This window comes from Enhydra lutris, unplaced genomic scaffold, assembly GCF_002288905.1.
Source record: "Enhydra lutris kenyoni isolate GAN:26980312 unplaced genomic scaffold, ASM228890v2 scaffoldscaffold52, whole genome shotgun sequence".
NCBI classification, from domain to species: Eukaryota; Metazoa; Chordata; class Mammalia; order Carnivora; family Mustelidae; genus Enhydra; species Enhydra lutris.
This window is the reverse complement of record NW_019154136.1, coordinates 13,085,764-13,112,329: the sequence shown is the minus strand read 5'-3', so window position 1 is coordinate 13,112,329 and position 26,566 is coordinate 13,085,764. Positions and strand designations below refer to the sequence as shown.

The 26,566-nt window shown below is 58.2% G+C and overlaps 1 protein-coding gene across 4 annotated transcripts; it reads right to left on the bottom strand.

Moving 5' to 3' along the window:
• Positions 1-4,256: 4,256 nt before the first annotated feature.
• On the bottom strand, positions 4,257-25,648 carry LOC111157121 (N-acetylserotonin O-methyltransferase-like protein). 4 transcript variants are annotated; one of them, XM_022518358.1, is made up of 13 exons: positions 25,508-25,648; positions 23,389-23,520; positions 21,702-21,749; positions 21,509-21,573; positions 21,003-21,064; positions 19,904-20,012; positions 18,545-18,941; positions 16,128-16,290; positions 14,151-14,331; positions 12,248-12,381; positions 11,254-11,397; positions 10,026-10,148; positions 4,257-5,444 (listed from the first exon to the last, which is right to left on the bottom strand). In XM_022518358.1, exons 1-13 carry the CDS (start codon positions 25,598-25,600, stop codon positions 5,224-5,226), a joined length of 1,872 nt encoding a protein of 623 aa, XP_022374066.1. In that variant the 5' UTR covers positions 25,601-25,648; the 3' UTR covers positions 4,257-5,223. The 4 variants fall into 4 exon arrangements, with proteins under 4 accessions (XP_022374066.1, XP_022374067.1, XP_022374069.1 ...); XM_022518359.1 differs by having other exon boundaries at positions 12,248-12,365; positions 14,156-14,331; XM_022518361.1 differs by having other exon boundaries at positions 10,035-10,148; positions 12,248-12,365; positions 14,156-14,331.
• Positions 25,649-26,566: the final 918 nt, after the last annotated feature.

The window sequence follows — 26,566 nt, the reverse complement described above, 5'->3', positions numbered from 1 at the left end:
TAGCAACTTTCAGGCTCTCCCTGAAGACGCCCGAGGTTAGGTCACCACCCACCCCCGCGATCACCCAACGATCCCCGGACCAGTCGTTCACCTGGACCTCCAGAGTGATGAGAGCCCGCCCCCGCCCCCCCCCAAACTGACACATCTCGAGACACGCCCCCTGCCCCAGAGACTCAGACCATCCCAGATCTGGTCGCGCTGGGCCCAGGTGGAGAACCCCACCCTGACATGGGGTCCCAACACCCATATGGGTTGGTGATCCATGGTGGCCCTCAGCGCACAGGGCCTGTGTTCACCCAGCTGCTCACATGTGCACATTTACACACGTGACTTGCACGCACAGGTGAAAACCCACTCCTTACACGTGTGCACTTGCACACACGTGCATACCCACTCCTCACACATGTGCCACTTGCACACGCGTGAACACCCACCCCCTGCATGCATGCATTTGCACACACGTGCACAGCCACTCCTTATACACAAGCACTTGCACACACGTGCATACCCACTCCTTCCATGCATGTATTTGTACACATGTGCATACCCACTCCTTACACGTGTGCATTTGCACACAGGCACACACCCACTCCTTACATGCATGCATTTGTACACACGTGCATACCCACTCCTTATACACAAGCACTTGCACACACGTGCATACCCACTCCTTACACGCATGTGTTTGTACACACGTGCACGCCCACTCCTTACACGCAAGTACTTGCACACACACGTGCATACCCACTCCATGCACCCCCAGAACTCATGAAACTCACCAAGCCTGGAGGTTTGCATCCTGAACCTTTTACTGAGTTGTAACCAAGTTGCAGGAGTAGTAAGTGTATCATTAGCTGCATTTTACAGCGGTGTAAACACCGAGCTCAGAACACCATCTTTAAGAGCAATCCTCAGCCAAGGCTCCTTGGGGTTTCTCCCTCCGTCTCTTCTCCTCTTCCTTCCTTTTTTCCTCTGCGCTTGCTGCACTTCAGTGTGGTTTCCTGTGTCCACAGTAGCAGGTAGAAAACCCTTGTGCTGGATGGATGCCGGCAAAGCATCCAGGAGAGCCCCGAGCACCCCGAGTCTATGATTTTGCTGGTCCCGGGTGTCCTTGCAAATGCCTGCCTCCATCCTGTCCTGACCTCCAGGGGAGGCAGGGAAGGCTCCTGGCGCGTGAGGCCGGCAGGGCACAGAGGCTGATCATGCTGTGTGTGTGTGGGGGGGCATTCAGAAGTCACTTAAATGCTTAGAGGGTCTGGACTTAGAGGAGGGCTGTGGGGAAGGCAGTGGAGGTTCTGGCACATTACTGAGACTTCACTGGGACGGGAAGTGGAGAAGGTCCCTGGAGGGTCCAGTCGCACTCTGGCTGGAGCAGCCATGGTCCCTGCAGGAGAGGACAGAGGGCCGCTCTGGGTGCTGGGTGGGGATGAGGAGCTCGCTCAGAGGCCCACGTCTGGGCACTCCCAGGTGAGAACTGGATCAGCCTGTCTGGGCTGGAAGGGGCCCTCGAAATGATGATCATTGCCCCGGGGTGGGGTGGGGGGAACCTCAGGGCCCAACCAGCTGCTCACCCAGGATGAAGCTGGTTGGGGTGTGCTCAGACTGGGACTCCAGGCCTAGGACTTGGAATGAGGGGCTTCCGCAGAGTGATGGCTTCTGTGGGTGGGGACGGTTAACCTGGGAGTGGTCTGCTCCCCTTCCTGTGCTCCGAATTCCCAGTGGCCACCCCAGCAGCGGTCAGCATGACACCCCGGGGGCCCTGGAGAATGATTCTGAAAGGAAGGAAGAGAGGGAGGGAGGAAGGAAGTAACCCGTGTTAAGAACACATTTTTCCATGGATGTTAGACTGAGGCACCCACCTGTTCGTCCTTGGGGTGTGTGTGTGTGTGTGTGTGTGTGTGTTGAGGGGGGTGGGGTACATGGCCCCTGTGCTCCATAGGGGCTAACCAAGAGGGCAGCGGGGTCTCTCCAACCCAGACACCGAGAACCTCTTGTACCTAGGAAAGGATGGCCCAGGCCCCGAGACAGGAAAGGGGGAGAGGATGTCTGAAGGCGGATGGCGGGGGTAGGGTGGTAGGAGGGAAGGTGGATGGGATCCTCCAAAGGGTCAAGTTTCCAGCGCCCACAGGGACCATGAGAAGGATCCCACGTTCCTAAGACAGCAACTTGGGTGCCGCTGGAGGTCAGCTGCTACCTGGCCAGCAGGTGCTTAAATACGCATCCCCTGAATTTCTGAGAAATGGGGGTGTGAACTAAAAAAGAGGTCGTCGTAAGAATCTGTTGTAAAACCTTGTGCATTTTAGCTAATGGCTGACAACAGGGCTGTGCAGTGAGGGGGCTGGGCCACAGGGTGGGGTTGCGTGTTGAGCCGGTGGGTGGGTGACTCCGTCCCTGGGGTGGGGGTGGTGGCCTTCACAGAGACCCTGCCTTTGAGTAACCCGGTCTGGTGAGTGCTGAGGAGGCTGGCCAGGAATGGCGCCAGATACTCCCACACGCGACCTTGGGAGGGAACCGCGGGAGGGAGCCTGGGATGTCTTCCTGGGTGTTCTCTTGACGACTTCCTGTCCAACCCCCACCCTCAAATGTCTGGAGGACAGATTTCATCTAGCAATGCGGTCAGACAGGGCAGACACCTGCGGAAGGAGAGCATGTGTGCATCGGGGAACGACTAACCCTATATATATATTTTAAAGTATTTTACATATTTATTTGACAGAGAGCACAAGCTGGGGAGCAGCAGAGAGAGAAGCAGGCTCCCCAGCGAGCAGGGAGCCCAATGTGGGGCTCGAGCCCAATCATGACCAGCAACAGGTAACGACTGAGCCACCCAGGCGCCCTGAGTAAAAACCCTTTAAAGACATATACCCGTGTGTGCACGCACACCCTCTCCATTCTTTCTCAGACTCCCCTAAAGACAGCTTGAGCAGCGTTCCTAATAAATCAAAAGTCAGGTCTTAATAGTATAGAAATCACATTTTCTCGTTTTTCTTAGGTTTGGCTATGAAAAGTTCCTGCGGACAGAAACGGGCCAGCGAGGGGTATAAGGAACCCACAGAACATTTGTGGGATTCTCCAGTGGTATCTGGCTGCTGCTCTCCACCCCGGGTCTCCCTCGGGTGGATCCGGGGTTTTAGGGCACAGTTGTGGGTGTGCAGACTGAGGGTCAGCCCCTCCTGGGGTCCTGGGGCCGGGTCCCTGTGAGCAGCTGGTACAGGGCAGCCGGGATCCACAGGGGCTTGGGTGTTCCAAGTCACGCCAGCAGGCACCGGCAGTGGTGAGACGCACTGTGAGTTCTAACAAAACCCATGTCCTTGAGACGGCTCACGGGCCAGCCCAGCGGGCCGGACAACAGGTGTACGGGGAACACCCACTGCTGAGGCCACAGCTTTCCACCTATACAAAAGGTCCTGCAGGAAACGCCCTGTTCTCCCAGGTGGGGAAGGACGTGACCAGCGTGGCCCAAGGTGACCGTGTTAGTGTCACCCAGCTCCCCCCAACTGGGGCTAGTTCACGGCAGATGTGAGCACTGGCCAGTGGGTGTGGGGACTGCATGGGGTGGAGGACGGGACCCAGGGTGGGAGGAGCATCTCTCCGTGGCGCCTGCCTGGGGCCAGGGGACGGAGGAGTCTGAGCCCTTAACCTTTGTTCTTAGCACAGGGCAGTCATGGGCACCCCGGAGGACAGCACAGCCCCTTAGATCAGTGTCTAATTTCCTTCTCCCACTCCAGCCTCCTACAGAGACACACCTTGTGATTCAAAAAAAAAAAAAAAATTCGGACATCAACCAAAAGTATGCATTTATGTCTGCGTGGAACAGATACATATAATTATAATACACAAATATAGAATTTGCATTCTAAGTATATACCTGTAGAATTGCATATAAAAGACACATACTGCATTGTTATATAAAATAACTTCATACACTGGGAGCGTTAATCTATATATATTTGTCTATGTTTGGGGGACGTACAGTGTCTTATTTTCACTCTTATTTTCAATATTAATTTTTTTAAAAAGACTTTATTTGCTTATTTGACACAGAGAGAGGTGGAGAGCGCCCGTGCAGGACTGAGGGAGGCAGAGGGAGAAGCAGACGGTCTGCTGGGCAGAGAGCCCGACGCGGGATCCGATCCCAGGACCCCAGGATCATGACCAGAGCTGAAGGCAGACGCTTCACAGACAGAGCACCCCTGGGCGCTCCTGTTATTATTACTTTTTAAAAAGATTTATTTGGGAGACAGACAGAGAGAGAGCGAGCGAGCAGGTGCATGTAGTGGGGGAGGAGCAGAGGGGGAGGGACAGGATCTCAACAGACTCCCCTTTGAGGACAGAGCCAGACACGAGGCTCGATCCCACGACCCTGAGATCGCGAGCTGAATCGAAACCAAGAGCGGAGGGCTCGGCCAATGGAGCCCGCCAGGCGCCCCGGAAGGTGGCTGTTAGCCGGCAAGCGCGGGCAGAGAACGCCGCCAGGCTGTCCTCGCTGAACGTGGCCCCGTCTCACCGACTGGGCCGTTTCTCAAATCATCCCGTGACGTCAACGACAGACGGCTCGCGGGTCGTATGCATTTGCTGTTGCCCCCCACACGAGAGAACAGAGACGCACCTGCCCTCTTTCAGACAATGAGGTAACTCAGGGAACATACACAAGAGACGTGAGCAAGAAATCGGTCGGCTGGGGACGCGGGTTGGACGCCGTCCTCTTGCCCCGATCGACGGCGGCCTGCGGGAGCTAACCAGCTTCTTAAAGACGTGAGCTGGGCAAGGTCGCGGGGGGAGGCCACGGCTCTGCTCCCAGCATCCGGGCGGAGAGGGTAGGAGATGGGGCGCCCCAGGACCGCGGCACACGGCAGGTGTCCCGCAGTGCTGAGCGGCCAGGAGTCACACGGACACACATGTTTAGAACAGGCGTGAAGGAGGAGGCGGCCACAGGCTGACACCTGCTGGAGAGCCAGCCATGCGGGTGGGTCCTGGGGCGGACGGGTCCTAGGGCAGGCGGGTCCTCGGGTGAGCACCTGGCCGGTGTTGCCCACCTCCGGGCACGGCCTGCCCCATCTCGGGACCCACAAACGAGCTTGCAGCAGGTGCATTTTGCTGCTTTAATCTGTGTGGTTCCATGGTTGGCGAGATGCTGTCGGTCCTGGGGGTACCAGGCAGCCGACACTGGGGACGGGGACACCCGTCGGCCTCCTGGGAAAGCAGCGTGTCTTGCCGGGGGCCTCAGGGTGGCGAGGCTCTGGTGCCCAGCATCACGTCCAGCCTGTCCCCCGCGTGTGCGAGCCGCACGTCCCGGAAGCCGTGGCGCTCCAGCAGCCCCCGGTACTCGGGAAGGCTGCGCTCCCTCCCCTGGGTTCGCACCAGCAGGTTCAAGGACGATGGCAGGCTGCCCCGCGCCGCTGGCTTGTCCTCCAGCACCTTCTCAGCCACCAATATGCCACCACCTGTGAAGAACACAGTTAGCTAGAGTCACGCACGAGATTTCGGCGGGGAGCCCCGCGGGGGTGGCCGGTTTCGAGAAGGACGGGAGCTCGGGTCGACTTGCGGGGAGGCTGAGGACACTGCCCACCAGCCTGGGGAACCAGAACCGCAGGGGGACAGACAGAGACAGAGAGACATGGAGGGGAGAACACAGAGATAGCGAGAGGTCTCACGGGCCAGCCTGGACGGGGGCTCAATGCACACAGACGCAGCCCAGGGCTCCCCTGAGGGCTCACCGGGTGGGGAAACATGCCAGAAACGCTGGGTGCAGGGTCCAGTGGTCCCAGCCGGGAGCACACACTCACCCTGGAAATCCCATGAGCACCCGGGACGGTACCTGCTTCGGGACAGGGCTAGGACCAGCCACGCCAGACCCAGGAACCCTTGCATTACTGGTGCACAAAGCGTGAGAACTTCAAGAACAAAGTGTGTGCGTGTGTGCTTGTCTGTACGTGTGCGTGTACGCGCCCCGTACGCGTCTGTCTGCGTCTCTCCGCGCAGTCGTTCACAAAGGACAGAGAAACCAAGTGGCGGGAACCCAGCTCCCTTGGGACGCAAAGGAGCCCGGCAGGAAGTAGTTCATGTTTGCGTTTTGTGGTTATTGTCCTTCCAGCTGAGATCCACAGGCAAGGGGCAGAGGAGAGAGGACGGGCCCAGCGGTGGCCGCCGCTGGGACGATACTGCGGCTCTTCTCCTGCTGGTTCCAGGCATGCCAGCGAACGCAGGGCCAACAGGACCGGGATCGGAGCATTTCTGTAGCGTATCATCAATCTTGGTGTTTTTTTTTTTTTTTTTTTTTTTTTTTATTTATTTATTTGACAGAGATCACAAGTAGGCAGAGAGGCAGGCAGAGAGAGAGAGGAAGGGAAGCAGGCTCCCCGCTCAGCAGAGAGCCTGATGTGGGGCTCGATCCCAGGACCCTGGGATCATGACCTGAGCTGAAGGCAGAGGCTTTAACCCACTGAGCCACCCAGGCGCCCCAATCTTGGTGTTTTTCAAAGAAATGCACACGTGGGGCTAACAACACTGGCTCCAGAAGACTCAGGTTAAACCGGGCACTTTTGGCTCTGTCCTGTGTCCCCCAAGACCCCCCACTCTGCCCCGGGTGCTGCTAACCACCAAACTCCCAGCTCTGGGGGTGGGTGGGAAGCCCCGGTTCCTAGTGGCTACGAGGGCCCGTGTGGTCGGGTCGTCTCTCTCGAGGCCAAGTTCAAGCTAACAACTCGGCACGCATGGGCGGGATGGCAGCCTTCCAGCGGGTGGGGGAGAAGCCTCGGTGCACCCAGCCATGCCCCCCGCCCCCCCAGCCAACGCGGCACAGCATAAGCTCTCCGTCTAGCCTAACTGTCTCCCCGGGCAGGTGAAGATTCATTCGCCCAGCGGTCAGTCTTGACCACACTTTGACGATCGTTTCACTCACAGCTTTGTGGACATCTGCTCGGGGCTGGGCTCCGTTCCAGGGCTTGGGAACGCTGCAGGGAGGAAACAGGCAGAAACCCGTCCTCCCAGGGCCACATTCTTCGCACGGGTTAGCCCGAGTGCCCATGTGACATGGGGATGGCCGCGTGAACGCCTGCCTCTCCCCGACAGCGTGCGTGTCCTGGGGCTGTGGCAACAAATGACCACAGACTGGTTATTTATCCTCTTCCAGCTCTAGAGGCCAGAGTCTAAGACCCAGACGGGGCAGAGCGGCTGAGATCCAGGCGGGGCAGGATGCTGAGATCCAGGCGGGGCAGGGCCGAGCTCCCTCCTGAAGCTCCAAGGGAGGGTCCTTCCCACCTCCTCCAGCTTCTGGGTCTCCAGGTGTTCCTGGGCTGGTGGCCGCGTCCTTCCCATCTCTGCCTCCATCTTCACGTGGCTTGTCCCCTGCGTCTGTGTCTTCTCTTTTGTCTCCTAGGAGGACCCCTGTCCTTGGATTCAGGACCACCCTGACCCAGGATGAGCTCAGCTCACATCCTTCCCCTCACCACCTCTGCAAAGACCCTATTTCCAAACAAGGTCCGATTCACATGTTCCAAGTGGACATGACTCTGGAGCGGCGGCGGTGGGGGGTGGCGGACAGGTTGCACAAGTCATCCAGCTGCACGAACCAACAAGGATGCCCGAACGCCACCGCCTTTCTTGGCACGGAACTTGGCTCATTTAAAAGCAATTGCTCAATTTTCTCTGCAGCACTTGTTAACATGTCCCCAGATGCTCACATCCCCAGAGGCTCTGGGACATTGGTCAACACGTGGCAATACTGTTTCTTAACCCTCCGACGTGTGACATCCCTCACCTGTGTCCCTGTCTCTGCGAGTCCGGCCCACGGGACTCTCCCCTCTCACCGTCCCCACCTGGATCGTCACCTGGGGCCCCTCAGTGTTGTCCCGTAGTGGGAGCACCGTCACGTCTGGTTCCTGGATGTCTGTGTGTACTTCACTCCAGAGTGTCTCCAGGAGCCTCCTCGGAATGGCCGGGGGGAGGGGGCTCAGCGCTTTGAGTCCACAAACGCCTGTGGGACTTTCTGTCTACAGCTGTGAACTGGTAATTCGCTGTCCCTGTTGCATTTTTTTTTTTTAAGATTTTATTTATCTGTTTGACAGAGAGAGATCACAAGGAGGCAGACAGGCAGGCAGAGAGAGAGAGAGAGGAGGAAGCAGGCTCCCCGCCGAGCAGAGAGCCCGATGTGGGGCTCGATCCCAGGACCCTGAGATCATGACCTGAGCTGAAGGCAGAGGCTTAACCCGCTGAGCCAACCAGGCGCCCCTGCATTTTTTAAGATATATTTATTCATCCTAGAGAGTGCGAGCGAGCAGGAGGGGTACAGGGAGGGGAAGAGACAACTCTCAAGCAAACTCTGTGCTGACCAGAGACCCCGATACAGGGCTCGATCCCACGGCCCTGAGATCGTGACCTGAGCCGAAATCAAGGGTCGGTCGCTCAGTGCCCCCCAGACGCCCCTCCCCACTGAATATACACATGGCCTTGCTGTCCTCACTCTCCTTTAGAGGGACCCCTGTGTGTTTCTGATGCCCATTCCTGGTGTGTGACTCTGTCTCCACGCAGGCTCAGGTCTGGGTCCCTGGGATCCTGAAACGTGCGCTTTGTGCCCAACGTGGGATGCTTCCCGGATTCCGGGTCCCGGGCTCTGGGGACCCTCGTGGGTCTGGCATGAGGGCTCCCAGCTAGAACCTGAATCGTCTCCTTTTCCTGCTACGGCTGTCGGTCCGATCCATCTCTGCCTTATTCCTTGTTTTACTTGTTAGAACTTTCCTGCTGTTTGCTCCTGCGGTCACGCTCTGTGTACGGAGCAGGGGACGGAGTCTGCCCTCTGCCTTCTGCGAGCCTGTTTGTCCCACGGTCCCCAAGTGTGTCTTTCACTCCCGGATGCCTGTTCGCCTGTGCGGAGCGGGGCCACCGTGTGGAGCTAGGAGACCCTCCATGTTTCTCCCAGACTCTGCTCTGGAGGGTGGGCACGGGGGGTACCCAGAGGGGCCAGCACACATCGAGAATGTTAGCTGAACCTCATGCCGAATAAAATGTCCCTGTGTGCCCTCCACGGGGCCCTGTGTCTGAGTTGGGGGCCGCGGATAACCTGGCCCTGCCTGGGGGCCACTGGGGGTGATGTTTAATTGTACGGGTCATCTCAGCCGGGCCGCGGTGCCCAGATTCGTGGCCGAGCATCATTCCGGGGGATTAGATTCACGGTTCGGTCGGTAGAAGCAGGTAGCATGCCACAGTGTGGTGGGCCTCGTCTAATCAGTTGAAGGTCTCGAGAGCAAAGAGACTGGTCTCCTGCAGGAAGAGGGAATTCTGCCTCCCGCCTGTGTGCGGACTCGAGCCTCAGCAGGAGCCTGTCCCCGGGTCTCCGGCTGCCCGGTCCACCGTGCAGACGTTGGACGTCCCAGGCTACAGGATCACATGACCTGATTCCTCGGAACAGACCGGTCTCTCTCTCTTTCTCCATCTCTATCCACACACAGCCTGTTGCACTTCACCTTTGCGTTCTTTGTGTGTGAAAGAGGAGCTCAAACACACGGGGCGTTTCCCGGCCACCGTGGAGCGGAAGGACCCGTGAATTGCTATATTGTTTTTCTTCCCTAAGTGGACCAGGCCCGGACATGGGAGTGAGGGCTGTGCTTTGTGGGACTGGGGACCTTGAGGGCCTGGGAAGGGAACCCGGGAGCTGGGCGTGCCCCTCTTTGTGGCCTGATGGGCCATAATGGCCCTGAGTGGTTGGACATGGTTGGGGGGACAAGGAGCGCCCAGGACAGCAATTGGAGAAGCCACGGCCTGCGTCCACAGAAAGGCACAACTGGGGAGCATCCAGACTTTGGGGCTTGAGAGCTCAGATGCCGTCACTGGCTTTATGGGGCCCAGACAAGGGGATCCAGGGAGACGTCCCCAAACCTCCCTCCACCCCCTTGTGGATCGAGCATGTTGTCAGGGGGACGCGGTAAACAGTGCTGGGGGGCACAGCTTCCTGTACACATCTTTGTTTCTTTGTAAGTGGAAACGGCCTTTACGTTTGCAAGAAGGACCCCATCGCGGCCCGGACTCACCCGGCTTACAGCGGCTCGAGACGCGGCTCAGCAACTCGCAGACTTTGTCGTCCGGCCACTCGTGCAGAATTCTGGAAAGGATGTACAGGTCTGCCTCTGGGAGGTCGTCCTTGAAAAAGTCACCTGGTGTGACAACAAGATGTCAGGAGCCCGTCAGGGACGCCGGACCGGGTCCTGCCCCTGCTGGACACAGTGGGTGTGCCGCTCCCCAGGGCTGCTGGAGCAGAAGGGAGACTGCCTGTGGGGGGAGAACTGTGTCCTGAACCCCACAACCTGCAGGGGGGAGCCCCGGGCCCGCCAGCTCGTCTGCCCTGGGGCTGGGTGTCCCCAAGATTCGGGGCGGGAACGGTTTCATTTCCAGCTGCCCCCACATTGATGGCTGCCCCTCCTAGAAGTTCTCCCTCACGTCGAACTCAAGGCCTTCCCGCTCTAGCTTTTGTGGAACTTGGATTTGCGGTTTGGGTGGGTTGTAGACACCTGGAGATGCTCACGTCTGCCATTCCACGTCCCACCTGCCCTCCCACCGCGACGGCTTCCAATCCCACTGCCACTCGCACTCCCACTCGCAGGATCTGGAGATGCGTACGGGTGCGCACACACACACAGAAACCCATATGCACGCACACAGGCAATACACAGATCCGCGCAGAGACACATACACATCTGCACGAACACGCAGACAACACGTGCATGTACGCACAGGCACACACATATGTGCAGACATGAATACACAGACCACACAGCCATGTGTGTACGTGTAGAGAACAAACGCACCACGCACACACATGCAGAAACAGACGCGCACACACAACACTTGTGCACATATACACACATGCAGAAACACACATGCATGCACACGCACCACTCATGTACACATGTGCACACACATACAACACACACGCACGCCTGTGCACGCCCAGGCACACAAACACAGAGACATATGCACAGGCACACATTTGCATGCATACAAACAACAGGCATGTACATGCAGACACACACGTGCACACACAGATGACACACATGTGCACACACATGCAGAGACAACACACACTTGCAGACACAACACACACATTTGCACTCACACACACAGACACAGCACACACAGATATGCACATATGCAAACACACATATACACACACAGACACAGTCACACACACAGACACGCACACTCCTCTACAAATAAGGCCCGCCGAACACTGGCTCACGGCAAAGACAGAGACGCGTCTACCTGGCGTGAAGCTCATCCAGTCTGGCCGCCGTCCTTCGGGCTGAAAACACGTGACGTGCTCGATGACCTCCGGGAGGTCAAACACAGTCACCTTCAGACGCGGGTACTCCTGGGTGAGCGCTCGGGCCAGGGCACCTGTGCAGCCTGCGGGAAATGCAAACACACACTTTGTGACCTGACCCACCAGCGCTGATGAAACCCTCGCCCATCTCCCAGATTCAACTTTGGTAAAACCAAAATGATGCCTGAGCACACAGACCGAGGTCAGCACCGGGAAAGAAAGCCAGCCCGTGGCAGAGATCTGTGCCGTCGCATGCTGGCCTCGCGGCCTCTTGAGGTCAGGACCTCACTCGCTGGTGCGAGAGCCAATGCTGGCCCAGCACTGAGCAGGGGTGGGCACAGACTCATGGAAGGAGAACAGAGCCCAGCTGTGTCGTGGGGGGGGGGAGCTGCACCTTATCTCCTTTCCGGTGCAAGACGGTAGGTGTGACGGCTGGTGCCCCAGCAGCCACTCTGGGCCACCAGCAAGAAAGGTATGCAGCGGACAGGGAAATAAAACCTGGTCCTCTGGGCTCCCCCTGGAACCCCAATCCCTCTGGACCCCTTAGGCAGGCATCTGCTCGCCCCGTGTGCTGTCCCTGGGCTAGGGAGTGGGTTGGGATGGGGAGGAAAGTGTATGAGGCACAATTAGAGCTGATGGGATGAGGGCAGATGGGGGTCGTGATACTCTCCCCACCACTCAGCATCCACCAGAAAGGGCCCTATAACCTCTGTGGGGGTCCTTGCCCATTGCTAGAACCTCCTAGAACTTGGGGATTTCTGCCCAAGCCCCAGCTCCCGCCACGGCCAAATTCAGGCCTCAGATGGTTCCTCAAGAGGTAGATGCATCCTGGACATCTTAAGAGCAAATGAGGTGGGCATGACTTCACACAAGAAATGCACAGAGCTCTTTGCTCCCGATTCCTGGCGGGAGCAGGCGGGGGGCACTACACACCTCCCAGGTCACAGGCGGAGGTGAACCGGGACAGGTCAAAGGCGGTGGCCACCTGGTGTGCCGTCAGCATGGCGAGGCCGTGCATGGCCCTCATGAACTGCAGCTTCTTGTGCTTGCTCTGAAAGAGAATGCGGCTTAAGGCGAGCCCCCACCGAGGCCCGGGGAGCTCCTGCACTCTGGCTGGGGGCCACCGGGCGTTTCTGCAGGTGGGAGCTCGGCGGGGCTTATAGGGAGGGGAACGTTAGGGCAGAGCTGCGCCGGGGAAGGGGTCTGGTGGGGGAGCGGGCCGGGAAGGGGGACTGGTGGGGCAGAGCTGGGTCGGGAGGGGGTTGGGAGGACACAGTGAGGCCTGAGTGGGGGTTTCCTTCAGGGCAGAGCTGGGCAAGGAGGGTGTTGGGTACAGCAGAGGGTGTAAGGAGGGGGTGCGTGGTGCAGAGCCAGCAGGGGAGGGGCAGAGCAGGGTTGGGGGCAGGAGGGTCCCGGGAGGCATAGCTGTGGGGGAGGACTGGTGGGGCAGGTGGGGGTTGGGTCGGGCAGGAAGCAGACTTGGGGGGGTCCGGTAGGGGCACTGGAATCCCCCCTTTCCCATCCTAACAGATGCCCACGTCTAAGAATCTGAAGTCAGTCATCGGGGACGGTCACCCTGGAGGCCCCACACCCCCATGAAGGGTCTCCGTGGACAAGCAGGTGGGGTACAGGGTGGTGTCCCCCAGTGGCCCCTGCAGCTGGCACCGTACTGCTGACTGTCTGAGCAGTAGTCAGACCACAGCCCCTCGCCCAGCTCCCCTGAGGGGTCCCCATGTGGTCAGGGCCTCTCCAGGACGGGAGGGAAGATGGGGTCCCCCGTTGGGGAGGGTGGCCTCTGGGGGGCAGGGTGCCTCCTGGAGCCCCCAGCACTGCCGGACGGGCCACAGTGGGGAGGTGCAGGATGTGTCCCTGAATCCCACAGGGACAGACGGGGCCACAGGCAGCCCACCTGAGCCAGCCCACCTCACAGGGGTCCCTCCCTTCCTCCTGGCCCCACCTCCGTCCCACTCTGTTCCCAGGGAGCCCCGTCTGTGGCTTCTCTGTCTCCACCTGACTGTGAGTCTCTCTGCCACATCCGACCCCCAGCCCTCCACTTCCCATGTCAAAACCTAAGCCCCACGGGGATGGCGTTCTGAGGTGGGCATCTAGCAGGGGGGATGGGGACATGAGGGTGCAGAGACCCCTGACCCCATCACTCCGTGAGGACCAAAGAGAAGACAGTTGAGTACGAGCCAAGAGACCCTGAGTCTGCAGGCGCCTTGACCTTGGACGCTACCTCCAGAACCCTGAGAAGGAAAATGTCTGTTGTCCGTAAGCCCCCTGGCCTGCGCCCTCCCAAGACCGTTTGTCTCTGTCCCTGTTGCCCAGGCTGGGTACAAGCCCCGTGCTCTCGCGGTCAGTTCTGCATCCCGCAGACAGCCTGGGTCAGTGCCACAGGTCTCTGCCCTTGGCCAATGCTGCACCCCAAATCCCCAAAGCATTCTGGAAGGGGAAAGGGGAACGAGGGAGAGACACAGTAGGAAGGGCTCTGCAGAGCGTGAGCTCGAATGACAGGGTCCCTCTGATTTAACCACAAGAAGGAAACACGGTGCGTTAATTCTGTGCAGGCCCAAGTCTGGTCCTACAAGCATTGTCTCTTCTCGGGCACCACCTGGCCCTGGCGGTCACAGGACCACCAGGCCCCCCATCTCCCTGCTCTGCGCCCCTCCCACGCCAGCCAGCCGCGGCCTCCCTGCACGGCTCCTGAGGTCACGCGAGCCAACTTTTGCGGTTTTCTAACAGGTCCCTGTTAACCCAATGGCAGGGCAAGGGTTCTGCACCCGTCGGTCCTTTTGGAAGATACGTCCACGATGTGACAACAAACGTTCCGAGTCACGGTACCTGAACGGGCTCTTCCGCCTTCCTCCCAAAAGCCGCACTGGCTCCCTCCCGCACGGCGAGCTCCAGGTCCGTGAAGAGGTTCCAAAAGTGGTCGTTGCTGCGCATGGCCAAGCCGTGCAGGGAATACTCGCCGTCCGATGCCAGGTGCACGTCTGCCAGCTCCGTGTTGCGGTAACCTGACGTGACAAGGCGTCGTGGGGGCTCCTAGCAGGGACGCCGCAGCAGACCCCACAGCGGGGGTCTTGACATGGGGGCACAAACCTCACCTGCCTGACTGGGGCACAGGGCACCTGCTCGGGGCGGCGCCATGGAGAGACAGCCCAGACCCAGCATGTAGGTGGACTCCTGTGTTAACCAAGCAGTTGGACATTCCCAGGGGTGATGACCGCAAACCCTGTAGGACGGTCACTTGGCTGGGCCATGGTCCCCGGTTCTTAGGTGCAATGCCAGGAGGGACGTTGCTGTGGAGTGTTTTGACATCTATAACTACGGGCGACCTTGGGCAATGTGGGTGGGTCACATCTAATCAGGTGAAGGTGCCAAGAGTAAGGATGACGTTTTGCTGAGCAAGAAGACATTGTGTCTCAAGACTTCAGGGTCAGTGTGTACTGATTTTCAACTATCCCAGTAGCACAGCTGGATGAGCCATTTCCGTGCTATACACCTGCAGATCTACAGACTGCGTGTTCTGCTTCTCTGGAGAGCCTGGACTGGTGGTGAGTTTCTTCCTGTCTCCACCCTCTTCACGCCCAGCTGGGCTGTCTCTAAGACCTGGCCCGTGGGAGCCCCTCCGGGACACCTATATCTGGAGAATGGGAGACTGGGGGTACAGGTAATGGTGGGGGAGACCCTATCTCTCCATGGAAGGTTGCACCGACTGAGAAATAAAGAATTATGAGAAATAAAGAACAGCACCGAATCCCTTTTAACACCTCAGTGTTGTTCTTCTGAGGCCTTTGGAAGAGCAGCAGTGCCCCCTGTGCACGTGTGGGAACGGTTCACGGGGTTTGCCTGTGGAACCCTGCAAGGCATCAGTGAAAACGTGCAGGAGGAAGGTCAACGGTGATCAGAATTCTAGACACCTGAAACTTTCTCGAGGTTCAATCATTATTTTGGACAGAGGAGAAGATCATTACAATGATCTGGGTGAAGAGAAAGTTCTGCTTTCTATGCTCCACATCGTAATCACATGTCTGTATGAGTTTGGTACAAAGGGCAGGTTCTGGGGCCTTTGCCAGTATCCCGCTTTCCTCCTTATCACAGAAGGGAAGCGGCCTCTCCTGCCCGGGGCCCTCGATCCCACCTCCCCCCACCATCACTCCCAAGGTTTCCACAGAGACCATCTGGAGGATCGTCTGCTCTGAGGCCATGCTCAACAGTCTGGTTCATTTCAGCAAACACTGTCACCCACACGTTCATCTGTCCACCCATCCATCCTCCTACCTATCCATCTATCCCTCCTTCCACTCATCCATCTACCTATTTACCTACCTATCCATCCACCCAACCACCCATCCATCTACCTACCTATCCATCCATTCATCCATCCATCCACCCATCAGTCTATCCATCAAAATCTCCTGTGACTTACCTAGATATTTTCCGTCTCTATTACCAAGCTATCATCTGTTTAGGTGTACCCACCCATTCATCTCATTTGTCTAAATAAGTAAAAACAAACACGCATCTATGTTTTGTAAACACATATATTCCACTGGTTTTGTTTCTCTGGTGAACGCTGATATAGGTCATTTGAGAGCAGAGCCCATAGAGAACTCACTCTCCTAATACACACACACCCCCCCAACACACACCTATGTCTCCTTTCTTCCATCCTCTACTTCTCACCCTTGGGGAAAAGCCACATTCCAACAGTCTCGTCCTCCCTGCCTTGGCTCAGAAACCACCTTCACTTGGTGACTTACTTCCACCTGCAAGGATTCTCAGCAGGACACCTCGGATGTCCTCTTACCTCTGTCTGTCTTCTCCAGCAATCCCAGGGCCACACAGACATCCAGGAGCCGTTCAGTTCCACACACAGAGGCATCGATTTTGCCTGCGATATCCATGGCCTTCAGCGGGGCGCCATCTTTCAGTACATCAAACACATTCAGCTTGCAAGCCACGAACAGGGCCTATCCAGTAGAAACAACTACAGTTAGACTCACTCCGGGACTTGTCAAGGACTTTTGACTCCTGTGGACCCAAAACATGGAGGTCAAAGCTGTGGAACGTATTTAACTTGTCAATGGAAACTCCTCCTCCAGAGACAGTGAATTGAGGCGCCAGCTGATACCAGGTTTGCACAAGGCAAAAGCACATCAGTGAATACCAAGCAGAAAAACGGGGCCATGGGGAAAAAAAACCAGTGTGCTGCGGCTTCAGGCTGAATGGTGTTTCCACCCCAAGATCTGTATGCTGAAGCCCTAACTCCCAGGGCCTCAGGACGTGACTGTATTTGGAGGCAAAGGGCTGTCCTCAGGTGCAGAGTCTCTACAAACCTCAGAACAGATGCCCTGCAGTGACCGCGATAACCTTCGCTCACACGGCCCTCACCTCGTGATGCCAAAACCGTCTGTGACAACTGATGCACGTTCCCTAGGGCACGACACGGAGCTGCTTCTAGAACTAACCGTGACGGACCTGGCGAGGTGACACACTCCCAGGCTCCCTCCTGCCCCTCGGCTTGGTCAGCTCACCTGACCACCAGGAGATCTTGGTTAAAGACAGCGACATAGTAAGCAGACAGACAGATACACAGTTAGCTAGGCAGATAGATAATAGATCGGATAGATAGACGATAGATAGGCAGATAACTGATCTTTGATCACAGGGACATAGGTAGATAGATAATAGATGATAGTTTGATGATAGGCAGATAAGTAGGTAGAAAGACAGGAAGAGGGGGAGATGCTAGAACGACGTGTACGTCCATGAGATGATGGTGCCATGCACTATCATTTAACTATCATTTTGCAGAAAAACTTGATTATTTTGAGGCATAACACAGAACAACCACTTCTCCTAATTAGGAGAGCTTCTGCCCCAGACAAGGCCAGGGAAGTGGCCAGGGCTGGAGTGTGGGAAGGGGCAATCTCCAGTCCCCCACCCAGCACGCGAGAGCCACTGACGTGGTCCCTGCGGAGCCCAGGCACGGGGAGGGCTGTGTTTCAGCTCTCTCTCTGAAGCCCAGAGCTGCTCAGATGGCTGGAAGGTCGGCCTAGTGGGGCAGCAGAAGGTTGGAGAGATGTAACAGCCGTGTGGGCGTAGATGGGTGGAAGGCAGGGATGGCCGCACCAGCCCTGTCCCTGATGGACGTGGCGGGAGACGACCAGGTGGGTTTCTGCCTCAGATGCCGTCCAGCGTGCATGGGTACCCGTGGGTACTCGCAGGAAGGACTGGGGAGGCCACAGCCACAGGCACCAGCTGGCTCCAGCGAGCACCCAGTGGCCTGCAGGTTCCCTCACTGCCTGGGACACCCTCTGGCTGGGACAGCTGTCTGGGATCCCAAAGCCACAGTATGATGAGGTCACAGATCCCTCCAGGCACCTGGTGACCTAGTGCTAGAGTCCACCTGGCCAGGGGCATGCTGGGCTCCCCAAGGCTGGTGCACGGTCATTCTGGCCTCATCGTCCTGGGCTGGGGAGAGGCTGGTCAGCGATGCCCTGTGTGCCCTGTGCTGGGGTCATGAGACCGCTGCTCACCTTCAAATACCCACAGACAGCTCGCCCCAGCTGGGCATCAGACTCGGCCACCACAGCCCTGAGCACGAGTCTCACACGCCAGGATGTGAGCCCCAGCAAATCAGGTCACAGCCTCTGTGACCCCCAAAGTCACTCTCTCTCTCCCAAGCCATTTCATGAAGGCAGGAAATCAGCTGGGGACACCTGTATGGGCTGAACACTGGCCCCGAAAAGATATGCCAAAGTCTTGACCCCTAGAACCTGAAAAGGGAGATCTTATTTGGAAATAGGGTCTTTGTAGATGTGATGAAGGGAAGGATCTGGGATGAGCTCATCCTGGATCAGGATGGTCCAGAATCCAAGGACAGGTGTCCTTGTAAGAGACAGAAGACGAGACACAGATACAGAGGAGAAGCCATGTGAGGACAGAGGCAGAGATGGGAGGGACGCGGCCACCAGCCCGGGGACGCCTGGAGCCTCAGAAGCTAGAAGAGGCAGGAAGGACCCTCTCCAAGAGGTTCAGGAAGGAGCACAGCCCTGCCCTGCCTGGATCTCAGTGGTCCTGTCCCGCCTGGATCTCAGCATCCCTGCCCCACCTGGATCTTAGATCCGGTTTCCAGAGCTGAGAAAGGATGAAACTGTGGTGTTTTAAGCCCACAGTCTGCGGTCATTTGTTACGGCTGCCCCAGGACACTCAGACAAATACCTTTGATGCTTTAAAGCCGTCTATGAGTTCTAGAAGGCCTGCTGGGAAGGGGGGTGGGCTCTCCCCTGTCCCGGTAGAGTCTGTTCCCTGCATGCCAGCAGGACCCTGTCTCTTGTCACCGCCGGCCTCTGCCCTTCCGTGGCCGCCACCGTCATCGCCCTGAGCGGGGTCTGAGCCGCTCCCTTCCACGTCGCTCAGGTTCTCGAAGGTGTCGACGGCGGGGATGGAGTCGTGCTTGACCCGCTGCAGGTCCTCGCGACGGGGAGGGTAGTACAGCTCCACCAGTTTCTTGCAAAAGTGGTTCAGGGGGAAGCCCACGACGTTGAGGAAGTCTCCGCGCACGTGCTCCACCAGCATGCCGCCCAGCGCCTGGATCCCGTAGCCACCGGCCTTGTCCCTGCGCGGGGTGGAAGGAAGAACGGGCGGGGAGGAGAGGAGGGGGACGGTTATAGAAAAAATCAAAGTCTGAAGGGTCAAAAGACGGGTGGCTGCTGGATGGCTTCACTGCACATGATCAGACGGGATGGCGGACAGGAGCCCAGCGATCACCCCGGGCTGCTTCAGTGACGAGTCTAGTCCCATCCTGGGCGATGACGTGGTGTCCCAGACGGTCCCTTGGGGACACTGCCTCCCACACCAGGCCTGGGGCAGCAATCTCAGGGGCAGTGCAGAGAGGATGCCCAACCCATGCTCTAGGGCCCGTCTGCATCTCTGGTCCAGCAACTTCTGCCGAGACCTCCTTCGGGACAGAAGACGGCACTTCAAAGGCCCTTTCCTGGACCCTGACTTTAGCGCCTACCATGTTCTACCTGACCCTCCGTCGTCGGCTTCCCCCCCGACCCCGGTCCTTAAAATGGCAGGAGGAGTCAGTTCGGGGCGTCATCAGCACTGGGACCGTCCCCTGGCATCTGCACCCATGCACCTGTCCCCCACCTGGCCCCGTTCCATGTGGGGAACGGAACCAGGAGCAGGTGAGCTTGGCCATGTACTCACCTGCTCACCGGACAGCAGCCCAAGACTGCTTCTCACACTTGGGGTGATTCGCACTCACTGTCCCAGCCCAGGACAGCTCAGGTCCTGACACGGGCCCTGCCAGCAGCCCCTGACCCCCGCTGTTCCTCCAGCAAGCCCATCACCCGGGTCCCTGCACTGCCCACCTGAGCCCGGCCCCCATTGTAATCAGGACAGTAACACAATGACCATGCACCAGATGTCTGTGTCCCCCACACCCCCAAATTCATATATTGAGATCCAACCTCCAAGGTGATGGTGTTAGGAGGTGGGGCGTTTGGAGGGGATCCTGTCATGAGGGTGGCCTGCCCACGCACGGCAATGAGTGTCCTTCTCTGAGGGACTCACATGGGCTCCCCGCTGTCGATGTATTCCCACAGGAGCTCCTCCGACAGCTCAGAGAACTTCACCGTGGTCTCCTCGTGGAACTCGGACACCTCCAAGTCGAGTTGGGCGTCTGCAACACAGGGCTGCCGGTCAGGGTGCACAGCCTCAGGGCCCCACCGCTGGGCTCTGTGCACCTGGGGGACATCTGTCCGGGTTCTCCGTTCTTAATTAGGGGCGGGAGGAGGCTCCAGGCCGGAAAAATTAAATTGTAAACTCAAGCAAGCAAAACCAAGGAGGAGTAAAACTTGCAACCTGCAGGGGGTGGGGTTTGGGGGATAAAAAGTTGCAATCCAAGACCCAGAGCAGTAGGGGGGGGGGGGTGGATAACGAAGTTTGGGGGATAAAAAAGTTGCAACCTGCAGACCCAGACCTGGGGTTTGGGGAGTGAAGAATGTTGCAAGCCCAACCCGCAGACAAGCATGGGGCCTTGGGTTTTCCTGCAGAAACAGAATCTCGGGGTGGGGGTGGGGGTGGGGGGGTCCCTGGGTGGCTCAGTCATTAACAGTCAGACTTCAGCTCAGCTGATCCCGGCATCCTGGGATCGAGCCCCATATCCAGCTCCCTGCTCAGAGGAAGTCTGCTTCTCCCTCTCCCACTCCCCCTACTTGTGTTCCCTCCCTCAATGCATCTCTCTATCAAATAAATACAATCTTAAAAAAAAGAAAAGAAAAGAAAAGAAAAGAAACAGAACTTCAGGGCTGGCCCAGAGGCCTTGGCTGTGGGGCTGGAAAGCCCCCGCACGGCCCTCGGGGCACATTATGCAAAGCAGCTTTTGCAGACAATCCTCGGGGTTTCGGTCCTTTTTAAAAAAACCTTCTTTGGCCTGCTGTGATTTCCGGCTGGCCGGCGTGAGCCAGCCCTCTCTGTCTTCCGGACCGGAAGGTCTGGAGGGAAGCACCTGCGTGGGTCACACTGGGCGGGCGAACCCATCTCTGTCAGGTGCTCCGAGGCCTCTGTGCAGCCCCCACTCCCTGAGGCAGGAGGGAGGGCGCAGGTCTGCAGGGACACCGGTTCCGCCCGCAGTGGCCAGGGCCTGGGGAGGAGGCCAGCGGTGCTGTACCTGTGGTGCAACAGTGGACGATGGCGACACCCGTGAACACGCTGTGCTCTTTCCCGTTCAACCTGCAAGATGTAATCGGCATGACTGTGTCCCCCTTGCCAGAGCCGTGCTCTGTGGCACATGCCCGCCACCCTGCTCTCAGCCGTCCATTTGCTGTCCTGCAGCAGAGTGAAACATGGGTGCACGGTGCACGGCGCACGGCACGGCCCCGGGGTTGAGGCGCCCTGAGGTAGAGGCTGAGCATGTCCGGCCCGGAGGGAGACTGGCCATCTGCCTGTAGCCCGAGCAGAGCTCGTGGGGAGAGCCAAGCACACGGAGGTGGGCAGGGGGAGACCACCACTCAGAAGTAGGACAGGAGACCAGGAATAAGAGCTCATGGACACACGGACAGCCGGGAGGGTGGCCAGGTAGGCTGTGCACAGACCCCTCCCCAGGCACAGACCCCACTGGCCCTGCTCCAGACCTGCCCCAGTGCTGTTCTCAGGGGGATGACCGTCTGCACCGACCTGGAAAGCATCCTGTATGCGTCCTGCTTGTCCACCGGCTTCTCCAGAATCAACCCCCCGATGGTCTGCAAGAGAACCAGGGAGGAATTCACTCTCACTCAGCTGGATCTCACCATCCGCACCTTGACTTTGGTCACCAAGCACACACAAACCAAACTGGAGGCCAGAACGGGGGCCCCGAGGGGGGACTCACCACAATGGTATCCGCTCCGATGACAACGTCGGGGGCCCGGAGGTCCTTCTGCAAGAAATCCGAACCCAGCTTTAGAAACGACGTCCCTATGGGTCTTCCACAAATACCCTGATGGGGTGACGGGTGGGCACGAGGCCACTCTCACTTCAGAAACTAAGACGTGGTTGTCCTCAATGTCCCGAACAAGGACATGAACGTGACTCCAAATCCTCCCCAAGCTATCCTGAATTAAGGACAAAGCCGGTGTTTTCTGGCCCACTCAACAGAAGTTGAAACTTGGTCAATACACTGGACAATAAAATAAATCCAAGTAGAAAATTCACGGTCATCGGGGATCTGTATGGAACCTTGAACTTAGCTTGTACGTAAATATTAACTTTTCCACTGTCGAAAATCAGTTGATCAACACTTGCTTATTTCTATCAATACTTCTTACAGCATTCAGTACCGTGCATTTGTTGTTACGTTAAATGCAACAGGGGATTGTAACACTTAGCAATAACAATGGACATTAATTCTGTATCATAAATGATGCTGTTCTTGTCACTAATAGCATATCGTATAGTAATAGTTAAGCTATGTCCATTCTACGTCGTAAGTGATACTGTTGTCCTCATGGTAACACCGTATTATATAGTAACAGGAGTAGTCCAGGTCTGTTAATTTTGTGTCATAAATAATGACATAACAGTCACTGCAATAACGTATCATATAGTTTTATATGGTAATATTTTAGGTCCGTTAATTCTGTACCGTGAGTGATGCTCTTATACTCATCACAACACTGTATTACATAGTAATGTATAAGAATACTTCAGGTCTGAAAAAAAAGAATAGTTCAGGTCTGTTCATTTATTTTGAGGGATGCTGTTATGTTATCCACAAGATTACTTGTATAGTAATACACAGTAGTACGTAATCTATATTCATTCTTTTTTTTTTTTTAAGATTTTATTTATTTATTTGACAGAGAGATCACAAGCAGGCAGAGAGGCAGGCAGAGAGAGAGGAGGAAGCAGGCTCCCCTAGAGAGCAGAGAGCCCGATGCGGGGCTCGATCCCAGGACTCTGAGATCATGACCTGAGCCGAAGGCAGCGGCTTAACCCACTGAGCCACCCAGGCACCCCTATATTCATTCTTTATTATAAATGATACTATTAGGTTAATTGTAATAGTATTTTACATAGTAGCCCATAGTAATAGATGAGCTACATTAATTTTTTTTATAGATTTTATTTATTTATTTGACAGAGAGAGAGAGATCACAAGTAGGCAGAGAGGCAGGCAGAGAGAGAGGAGGAAGCAGTTTCCCTGCCGAGCAGAGAGCCGATGTGGGGCTCGATCCCAGGACCCTGAGACCATGACCTGAGCCAAAGGCAGTGGCTTAACCCACTGAACCACCCAGGCACCCCAAGCTATGTTAATTTTTTTATGGTAAATGGCACCACTCTGTTAATCCCAATAGCATGTTACAGAGTAACAGACGGATATGAACCATGTTATATCAAAGATACTGTTATATTAATTATAAGAGCACGTTACATTGTTAACACTCATTGGTAGATGAGCTACCATAATTGTATACGATACAGTAAATGGCGTTTATGGACGGCATGTGCACGGAGACCCTGAGACCGCCGTCCCAGCAAGAGAATTCTGTGAAGACGCAGGAGCAGAGCACCCTTGCCTGATGCATCCTTCTGGCGACCTCCAGGGCCTTCTGCTTCGCTGTTTCGATGGCATAGGCATAAGGCGTGGGGAAGGACGCTTTATCAAGCTTCTCTTTGAACCTGGAAGGAACCACCTCGAACCGGAGACCCTGGAAAAGGGGAGATCGGGGTCTTGAGGGTTGGCAGGAAGAACCCAAGGACGCTGAGCAGCAGGGCGCCCGACTTACAGTACAGGTGGCCTTTGCCACGTGCCAGGAAGATGCCAAACGCTGACCAGTGCCAACTCCCAGCTGGCTGGGGAGGCGCGGGGGCTGGCTGGGGCCCAGCGGACCTGCTGGGGAGACATCAGTACACAGAAGCCAGCAGGAGAGATTGGTTAGGGCACTGGGTTGTGAGGCTCTGTGGGGTCAAAGGGCTGCCAGGGTGTCCCTGAGGCCGGCATTTCATCCCACGGTGGATAAACAGCTGAAAACGTCCACCTGCACAAAATGCCACAGAGGACTGATAGCAGTCCCCAAACATGTGTGGACAGGCAAGGCAGTCCCCTGTGGGGAGCTGGTCGAGCAGTGACACCCCGGAGTTTGTGGGAACAGGAATGTGGGCCTTGAACGCAAAGGGTCAAACTCCCCCCACCTCTGGGCAGTGCCCCCCCAACAGAGCTCCCCTGGTCAGAGCTCTGACCATCCCTCCCCACACCTCTCTGAGGGGCCCCCCTTGGTCCTTGGCCTCCTATACCCCGTTTTCCCTGGATCGCCTTGTGAGCCATCTTCTGGTCTGTACCCACCCCAACCCCTCCTCCTATCTCCAGTACCCCTGCCCCCCAGACAGGGCGTCCCCATGGAAACCACGTCCCCTCTACTCTGGCTCTGTCCGTCCCCCACTACCACCTCCAGGATGGACACAGGTCAGGCACAGACATGGCCTTGGCCCAGAAACCTGCCCCCCGCCCCCCCCCCCCCGCCAATAGGTTCTCGGCCACTCAGCCTGGCCTGAAGACTCCGTTCTCAGACCATGCAGACTGCTACTACCGTCAGTCCCTGGGACCCTCAATCACTATGCCACAGCTCTGACAAAGACCCCGGTCTGCAGAGCCCTGTTCCCCCATCACACAGAGTCCCACTTTCCCCAGCCTGCAGCCCCCAGCTCCCGGCCTGAGCCACAGGTCGCTAGACCCCAGTCAATGGGTCCCAGGGTCACCAGGACCCCTGGCACTAGCCCAGCTGGTCTGGTCAGTAAGCCCCCAGCACCGGGCCCTTCTGGGTGACCAGGGCCCTTGGCTCCAGGGACCAGTCACCAGACCACCTGCTTGGGTCACGAGGTCTCTGGTCACCATGAACCTGGACACCAGACCACCTGGCACCAGTCCCTTCCTTTCACTAGGCTCCTGGTTCCCAAGCCCCTAGGAACAGGCCCCCAGGCACCAGGATCCCAATCACTAGATCCCCCAGTCACCAAGACCTCCCCTTTCCACACCTCCCCCCACAGTTGCCCCCCTGACCTCCCCACCTCCCAGGTCTCCAGACCCCTGCCCCAAGCCCCGGGCCCCCAGGTCAATAGGTCTCCGGCTTCCCAACCCCTCTCCCATGCCTCCACCGCAGAACCAAAAGCCCCAGTACCAGAGCTCCTATCACCAGGTGCCTCACTCCCCGAGATCACCAGAGTCTCGGGGCCCAGTTCCCCAGTGACTAGAGCCCCAGATCACCAGACCCCAGCTCCAAACCCCCGGATCCACCGGTCCCCGGATCACCAGATCCCCAGCTCCAGGCCCCCCGGAACACCAGGTCCCGGGATCACCAGATCGCCAGCTTCAGACCCCCAGGTCACCAGGTCCCCAGATCACCAGGTCCCGGGATCACTAGATCCCCAGCTCCGACCCCCCGGAACACCAGGTCCTCAGTGAGCAGAGCCCCAGGTCACCAGACCTCCCGGCGCAGGCCCCAGGTGCCCCAGATCGCCAGGCCCTCAGGCTCCAGGCCCCCCAGGTGCCCAGGTCAGTAGGCGCCTGGTCCCAGACCCCCTCACCCTCCTCCGCACGGCTCCAGTCCCCCAGGTCCGCAGACCCGGAGGCACCAGACTCACGGCGCCCGGCGCCGCCGCAGACCCCAGCCCCAGGCCCTGCGCAGGCCGCTCGCTCACCGCGTGGCTGAGGATCTCCCGGCGGCGCGGGGAGGCGCTGGCCAGCACCACGCGCTTGTGCAGCAGCTTCCCGATGACCGGGCTCAGCACCATGGCGCCCCGAACCCCGCGCCGCGCACCCCGCGCGCAGCCGGACCCGCAGCCGGATCCCCACGCCCGCGCCGCGCGCTCCGGACCCAGTGTGGCCCCGCCCCCAACGAAGCCCCGGCCCGCGCGACGCCCCGCCCAGGCCCCGCCCCGCCCTCCGGAGCCCCGCCCTGCGCCGCGCACATCGGCCGAGTGAGGCCCCGCCCCCAACGCGGCCGCGGCCCGCTCGACGCCCCGCCCAGGCCCCGCCCCGCCCCGCCCGCCGGAGCCCCGCCCTGCGCCGCGCTGCTCTGCAGAGTGAGGCCCCGCCCCCAACGCGGCCGCGGCCCGCTCGACGCCCCGCCCAGACCCCGCCCCGCCCCGCCCGCCAGAGCCCCGCCCCTGCCTTCCCCTTCCGGACCCCAGGCTGCGCGTCCCCTCCACCCCGCGCCCCAAAACCAGCTGCGCCCGCCGAGGGGCTGGGGGGAGGTCGTTGCGGACGATCTCCGAGAACCCGATGTCCCGGCACCCCTTGGGGGCAGTGGGGGCGGGCGCAGAGATGGGGGCGTCTCCGGGAGGTGGTGGAGGGGGTGAGGAGATGGGGGTCCCTGGGGCACCGCGGAGGGTGCGGAGATGGGGTCCCCGAGAGCACAGTGGGGCGTGGAGGTGAGGGTGTCTCCGGGAGGAGGTACGGAAATGGGGGGGGTGCGGAAATGGGGGCCCCAGGGCACGGCGGAGGGTGCGGAGATGGGGGTCCCTGACAGCGCGGCACGGGGTGCGGACATGGGGGTGCGGAGATGGGGTCTCAGGGGCACGGCGGAGGGGGGGAGATGGGGTCCCCGAGAGCACAGTGGGGCGTGGAGGGGAGGGTCCCTGAGACACAGGTGTTCCCCGAGAGGCAGGGGGCAGAGATGGGGGTTCCCGGGGCAGGGGGCGTTGCAGACTGGCCCTCGGTTGACACAGGTAAACAGGTAGTAGATAGGGAGAGAGAGA